At 48.3% G+C, this 7,500-nt stretch overlaps 1 protein-coding gene across 1 annotated transcript in view; it reads right to left on the bottom strand.

Moving 5' to 3' along the window:
- Positions 1 to 7,500, bottom strand: part of LOC310800433 (transcription factor SOX-6-like) — a gene marked incomplete at both ends in the record, with an annotated part of 35,180 nt that overhangs the window by 27,392 nt on the left and 288 nt on the right. The window contains one exon of the mRNA XM_083663029.1: positions 3,375 to 3,552. Within this exon, the coding sequence (XP_083519155.1) occupies positions 3,375 to 3,552 (178 nt within the window). The remainder of the gene's footprint in view (positions 1 to 3,374; positions 3,553 to 7,500) is intronic.

The raw sequence follows: 7,500 nt of genomic DNA, 5'->3' as shown, positions 1-7,500 counted from the left end.
CCCTCTTCCTTGTTTACGTGCAGTACTTCCCTCTTCCTTGTTTATGTGCAGTACTCCCCTCTTCCTTGTTTACGTGCAGTACTTCCCTCTTCCTTGTTTATGTGCAGTACTTCCCTCTTCCTTGTTTACGTGCAGTACTCCCCTCTTCCTTGTTTACGTGCAGTACTCCCCTCTTCCTTGTTTACGTGCAGTACTCCCCTCTTCCTTGTTTACGTGCAGTACTCCCCTCTTCCTTGTTTACGTGCAGTACTCCCCTCTTCCTTGTTTACGTGCAGTACTCCCCTCTTCCTTGTTTACGTGCAGTACTCCCCTCTTCCTTGTTTATGTGCAGTACTCCCCTCTTCCTTGTTTACGTGCAGTACTCCCCTCTTCCTTGTTTATGTGCAGTACTTCCCTCTTCCTTGTTTATGTGCAGTACTTCCCTCTTCCTTGTTTACGTGCAGTACTCCCCTCTTCCTTGTTTACGTGCAGTACTTCCCTCTTCCTTGTTTATGTGCAGTACTTCCCTCTTCCTTGTTTATGTGCAGTACTTCCCTCTTCCTTGTTTATGTGCAGTACTCCCCTCTTCCTTGTTTACGTGCAGTACTCCCCTCTTCCTTGTTTACGTGCAGTACTCCCCTCTTCCTTGTTTACGTGCAGTACTCCCCTCTTCCTTGTTTACGTGCAGTACTCCCCTCTTCCTTGTTTACGTGCAGTACTCCCCTCTTCCTTGTTTACGTGCAGTACTTCCCTCTTCCTTGTTTACGTGCAGTACTCCCCTCTTCCTTGTTTATGTGCAGTACTTCCCTCTTCCTTGTTTATGTGCAGTACTCCCCTCTTCCTTGTTTATGTGCAGTACTTCCCTCTTCCTTGTTTATGTGCAGTACTTCCCTCTTCCTTGTTTATGTGCAGTACTTCCCTCTTCCTTGTTTATGTGCAGTACTTCCCTCTTCCTTGTTTATGTGCAGTACTCCCCTCTTCCTTGTTTATGTGCAGTACTTCCCTCTTCCTTGTTTATGTGCAGTACTTCCCTCTTCCTTGTTTATGTGCAGTACTTCCCTCTTCCTTGTTAATGTGCAGTACTTCCCTCTTCCTTGTTTACGTGCAGTACTTCCCTCTTCCTTGTTTACGTGCAGTACTTCCCTCTTCCTTGTTTACGTGCAGTACTTCCCTCTTCCTTGTTTATGTGCAGTACTTCCCTCTTCCTTGTTTATGTGCAGTACTTCCCTCTTCCTTGTTTATGTGCAGTACTTCCCTCTTCCTTGTTTATGTGCAGTACTTCCCTCTTCCTTGTTTACGTGCAGTACTTCCCTCTTCCTTGTTTATGTGCAGTACTCCCCTCTTCCTTGTTTATGTGCAGTACTTCCCTCTTCCTTGTTTATGTGCAGTACTTCCCTCTTCCTTGTTTATGTGCAGTACTCCCCTCTTCCTTGTTTACGTGCAGTACTCCCCTCTTCCTTGTTTACGTGCAGTACTCCCCTCTTCCTTGTTTACGTGCAGTACTCCCCTCTTCCTTGTTTACGTGCAGTACTCCCCTCTTCCTTGTTTACGTGCAGTACTCCCCTCTTCCTTGTTTATGTGCAGTACTCCCCTCTTCCTTGTTTATGTGCAGTACTCCCCTCTTCCTTGTTTACGTGCAGTACTCCCCTCTTCCTTGTTTACGTGCAGTACTCCCCTCTTCCTTGTTTACGTGCAGTACTCCCCTCTTCCTTGTTTATGTGCAGTACTTCCCTCTTCCTTGTTTATGTGCAGTACTTCCCTCTTCCTTGTTTATGTGCAGTACTTCCCTCTTCCTTGTTTATGTGCAGTACTTCCCTCTTCCTTGTTTATGTGCAGTACTTCCCTCTTCCTTGTTTATGTGCAGTACTTCCCTCTTCCTTGTTTACGTGCAGTACTCCCCTCTTCCTTGTTTATGTGCAGTACTTCCCTCTTCCTTGTTTATGTGCAGTACTTCCCTCTTCCTTGTTTACGTGCAGTACTTCCCTCTTCCTTGTTTATGTGCAGTACTTCCCTCTTCCTTGTTTACGTGCAGTACTTCCCTCTTCCTTGTTTATGTGCAGTACTTCCCTCTTCCTTGTTTATGTGCAGTACTCCCCTCTTCCTTGTTTATGTGCAGTACTCCCCTCTTCCTTGTTTACGTGCAGTACGCCCCTCTTCCTTGTTTATGTGCAGTACTTCACACTTCTGAGGCCGACGCACATTTGAAGAATTAAAATAAAAGGATGTCAAGTTTCCGTCGCTGGTTTAATTAGCAGACGAGGAGGAAGCGCTGTGTGCCTGGGTGGGTGGCCGTTAAAAAAGGGGCAAAAAATAGCTTGGGAAGGAACACAAGCGTGGCGTCCTCAAAGCCACTCCAGAGGAGCTGGAGAAATGCTTTTCTGGGGGGATATAATGAGAGGGTGTAGATTGGCCTTAATAACAGATAGCAGAGGTAGGGGTAGAAGAGGGCTGGCGCGGGCAGACAATGATGCGAGGAAGCTCTTAAAAAGCAAATAACGTGTGCTGGGTTTCACTGCTTCCGCTGCCGGGCTTTTCATTGGGGCTAAATACAGGGCTTTGGACTCCTGTAAACACACACACACACACACACACACACACACACACACACACACACACACACACACAGACACATGCACACACACACACACACACGCACACACACACACACACACACACACAGGTCTCCTCTTGGTGTTGAGGTGTCTGCAGTCTATCAGGCACATGCGACGCCGCTTGGTTTGTCTGTGTGTGTGTGTGTGTGTGGGGGGGGGGGGGTGTGTGTGTGGGGGGGTGTTCTTCTTGGTTTGTCTGTGTGTGTGTGTGTGTGTGTGTGTGTGTGTGTGTGTGTGTGTGTGTGTGTGTGTGTGTGTGAGGGGGGGGGTGTTCTTCTGTCTGTGTGTGGTGGGGAGGTGTTTGGGTGGTTGATGTTTTTGTTTTTCCGGGGAAGGCACAATTTTACACTGCAACGAGGTTGTGTTTACCCTGGATGGATGTACAGATGTGAACAATGCGGGTGTGTATGAGGGTCTGTGTGTGTGTGTGTGTGTGTGTGTGTGTGTGTGTGTGTGTGTGTGTGTGTGTGTGTGTGTGTGTGTGTGTGTGTATGTTGCTGTGCGTCACAGTTTCCCCCTAGAGTTTTCTCTTGGCATGGCAGAAAGGCGTTTACATCATGTGATTCTTATTGAACTTGTCACTGAAGCCAATACTAATGTAATCCTTTTAGGCAGCAGTGGCAGCAGCACTAGGCGGGGTGGCCCACTCTGTCTATCCAGTGGTAAGGGAAACAGTGTGTGTGTGTGTGTGTGTGTGTGTGTGTGTGTGTGTGTGTGTGTGTGTGTGTGTGTGTGTGTGTGTGTGTGTGTGTGTGTGTGTGTGTGTGTTTGTGTGTTACCCACCCAGAGAGGTGTTTCTGCCCATGTTGGGGATGGGGCTGGGGATGCGGCCCTTCCCCATGCCCAGAGGGCTGCTCTTGCTCCCGGAGAACAGGCTGTGTGTGGGGGACGTGGGCGAGCGCAGAGGCTCGGCCGTCTTGGGTCTGGCTGAGAGGTTGAGAGGCTGTGTCGATCCTTCCTCCTGTCCGTGAAACAGATGTGAGAGCGTTCAACAAAACTGGCCTGCTAAACCCATCCTGAGCACATGACTTCCAGAAATGAGAATGTAACCCGGGCCAATCAGGAACCTGCACCGTAGTTGACAACCTAACCGGCCAATCAGGGACACACCGCTGGCAAAATAGCAATGGCGTCTCCCGAAGCAACGAGTAACGTTAACGTTTGTAGAGTAAACGCAGCCATAAGTGCGGACAGATATAGACTCAATAAGCGGCTGTGTCCACAGAGAACGTGTTTCTCAGTTCAGAATGATTTGGAAATCAGCACTTCCAAAGCACACAGATCACACGAGTGTTTTTTGTTTTGTTTAGTTTTTTCCCCTGCCGTCGCACGCAGTACAGGACAGGACGCAACAGAGACGCAGTACAGGACAGGACGCAACAGAGACGCAGTACAGGACAGGACGCAACAGAGACGCAGTACAGGACAGGACGCAACAGAGACGCAGTACAGGACAAGACGCAACAGAGACGCAGTACAGGACAGGACGCAACAGAGACGCAGTACAGGACAGGACACAACAGAGACGCAGTACAGGTCAGGACGCAACAGAGACGCAGTACAGGACAGGACGCAACAGAGACGCAGTACAGGTCAGGACGCAACAGAGACGCAGTACAGGACAGGACGCAACAGAGACGCAGTACAGGACAGGACGCAACAGAGACGCAGTACAGGTCAGGACGCAACAGAGACGCAGTACAGGACAGGACGCAACAGAGACGCAGTACAGGACAGGACGCAACAGAGACGCAGTACAGGACAGGACGCAACAGAGACGCAGTACAGGACAGGACGCAACAGAGACGCAGTACAGGACAGGACGCAACAGAGACGCAGTACAGGACAGGACGCAACAGAGACGCAGTACAGGACAGGACGCAACAGAGACGCAGTACAGGTCAGGACGCAACAGAGACGCAGTACAGGTCAGGACGCAACAGTGACACAAGCTGTGTTTCCATTACAGTTTTTCGCAAAAGAATTGCGATATTTCTACAACTTCGACAATGTACAATTGCGACTTGTAGGCGTTTCCATTGAAGTTGCGTTTGAGTGATTCCCCGTTGCAGCAGCTGCCACAGTGATTACGCACGGGGATCTGCCCCATATCCCGTCCCCTGCATGCTCAAATCCAACCAATGGTCAATGCAAATCCCAACATGAAGTTACAATGCATATAAACGAGCCTGATTATCAATTCAAAAGAAAATGAGTCGCAAAATGTTGCTGGCTGCGTGAATGCAGTCAGCGCGACAGGCAGAGGAAAAAAGGTAGCCTAATAGCCTACAACTGGTCCGATTTAGAGATGGAGGGGGGAAAAGGCTGATTTGGTTCTGTAATTGCACCTGAAACGTGTGCAATGTATTAGCCTACTCACAGTCACTGTATTCACTTCAGACAGCACCACCGCACCAGTGTGTGCTTTTCATCCTCTCATCTCGCCGCTGTGCCAAATGCGCGCACACAGGCAGCCTGCTGTCACCATGGACCGATTTCTGCCATTAAACATTATCTAATTTGCCCGGCTACGCTTTTGCATAACACTCGTCTTTCTGCTAGGTAGCGTTGCTTCAAAGTTTTCCACTTGCTGCGGAGGTTTTGACACGGCTATCGAACCTTACTTACCAAACTTATTTTCCGCTCCTTTTCCAAGGGATAATATGGGTCACATGACGTGCAAATGCGAAAAATGTGTTTCCATTACACTTTTGCGATAAACTTCTATATCGACACGTCTGAAAAACCACCTCATGAGAGCGAAAAAACTTTTTGCGATATTTGGGAGGTTTTTCGAAATTCACGTGTTTCCATTACCCAATTTCTATTGCGATATTTAGATTTTGCGCATTTCTGAGGGTAATGGAAACACAACTACTGATGGTAACCAGCTCGTCTGTTTGTTGTTGCTGACTGTTCGCACTGTAAAGATGAAAGCTAGATTATTGGCAATTCTGGCAGCAGCAGAGTTTGAAGATCCCGCTGCCAGGAGAAGAGGTAGGAGGAGTGGCATTGACGAGTAGCGCTCCGCCCAAATACACTAGCCGCAAACAGCGCTTAAAGGCCAGGTGTGGTCCTGGGAAGAGCAGCGCTCCGAGCGCTTCCTTACATAGAGAATGAATTGCAGAAAGACGCTGGCTGCTCAAATACACGTTCTCTGTCGACACGGCCCCTAACAACAATACGGCCCCTAACAACAATGAAACAATAACAAGAGTATGCACCAGCAGAGTTTCTCGGCAGAAAATACATTTTTGCCATTCTTATGAGTGGAATTGGATTGGATTTGGCGATGCTGATTGGCTGAAGGAGTTGTCTGTCAAAGCAACTACTCGCACCCACTGAAATCGCTGTGTGCGGCTGGAAGTCCAGATTGAGACGTAGAATGTGAATGTGAGATCACGTTATCAGGGTTGTTTTTAACCAGGCTACAAAACTGTACCAGTCTCACAACACATTTTAAACTGAAAACAACAACAACAACAACAACAATAACCACAACAACAACATCATCTTAACAAGTGATGATCACTGAGAAAAGTAACATTCTAACATTTCTTTTTTGCATATTTTTTTGTGGCGTTCCCCAGAGAACCGTTCTGGTCCCACTCATTATTCATTATTTATTTGCAACTCCTTAAGTGCTTCCAGTGCTTCGGCGATTCTCCCACCGACTGATCAGTCATCCCTGTCAGGTTTTCGCCTATCTACTAAATCCATTTATTTTAAACTCCGCCGCTAACGTCTGTGAAGCTCACACACGGAAAAAACAAAAAAAGCTGGAGTTCCGATGTATCTACTTATCTAACCAATGGTACTTTTGTTCGTCTGCTTCCTCTCTTTATAATCAAACGTTCGTGACCACATCGCCTCGCATAAAGAATCCCTGGAAAAGGAAAAAAGTAACGTGGAGAAGAAAAGGCACCGCATGTCAACAGCGCCTGACTGAGGCTCTTGTTGTCTGTCTCTCTTGTGACTCCTTAATGAACATGGATCTAATTTGGAGCCGACGAGCTTCAATTGATGGAAGTGTTGAGCGGGGAGGGCTGGAGGGGGTGGCAGGCTGCGGGTGGTATGCCAAACGTGGGGGGGGGGGGGGGGGGGGGTTGAGCATGTGCGGGGGTTAGTAGCGTAGGGGTAGGGGGGTTTGGAGGGCACAGCACTACTGTTTGACTGCGGTGAGCCCTCTGACGCCGCTCTATTGTGACGCTGGCTGCAGCTGTGCCCCACACACACACACACACACACACACACACACATGGCTTCCATTACCGCCTCGTCGTCGAGTCAAGATGAGGCGCACGCTCTCGCCAGTGAAGGGCTCTGGGCTGCTGCCAAACAGCAGCCAGCGCCAGTGTCGGCGTACGAGCGTGTGTGTGTGCGTGTATATGTGCATGTGTGTGTGTATACATGCGTGTGTGTGTGTGTGTGTGTGTGTGTGTGTGTGTGTGTGTGTGTGCATCGATGTATGCGTTATAAATAAGCTGTTTCTAATTGACGGTAAAGAGTACAAGGCCGTTTGCGGAGCGCAGTTTGCAGTGACTTCCAAATTTCCAGTGTCTCTCGTGTGCATTCGCTTCCATCCCCGTCGGTTTTTATTTTGGGATGTATTTTCCTATCGGCCATATTCTGCATTCACTCCTCCCGTTGTCTTAGGAAGTTATCCCGCTGTTATTTTGCACACCCTAAAAGTGCACTTATCCCATACTTTTCACACCTACATTCTACTTAACACGTCGTAGTGTCGAAAAAGTCTGTTGCATATGTTTATATATTTCCACTCTCCGAGAGTTTTGTTTATAGGCTATTTTCCTTTGATGTATCTTTTTACTGTTTGTTGCTGCAATGACTCATTTCCCCACAGCGATCATTAAAGTTGTCATCTTAACACTAACACCAGGGGGCTCCA

This window comes from Poromitra crassiceps (assembly GCF_964638095.1).
Source record: "Poromitra crassiceps genome assembly, chromosome: 30".
Classification (NCBI taxonomy): domain Eukaryota; kingdom Metazoa; phylum Chordata; class Actinopteri; order Beryciformes; family Melamphaidae; genus Poromitra; species Poromitra crassiceps.
Note: the sequence above shows the minus strand (reverse complement) of the source record. Positions and strands in the feature narration are given on the sequence as shown.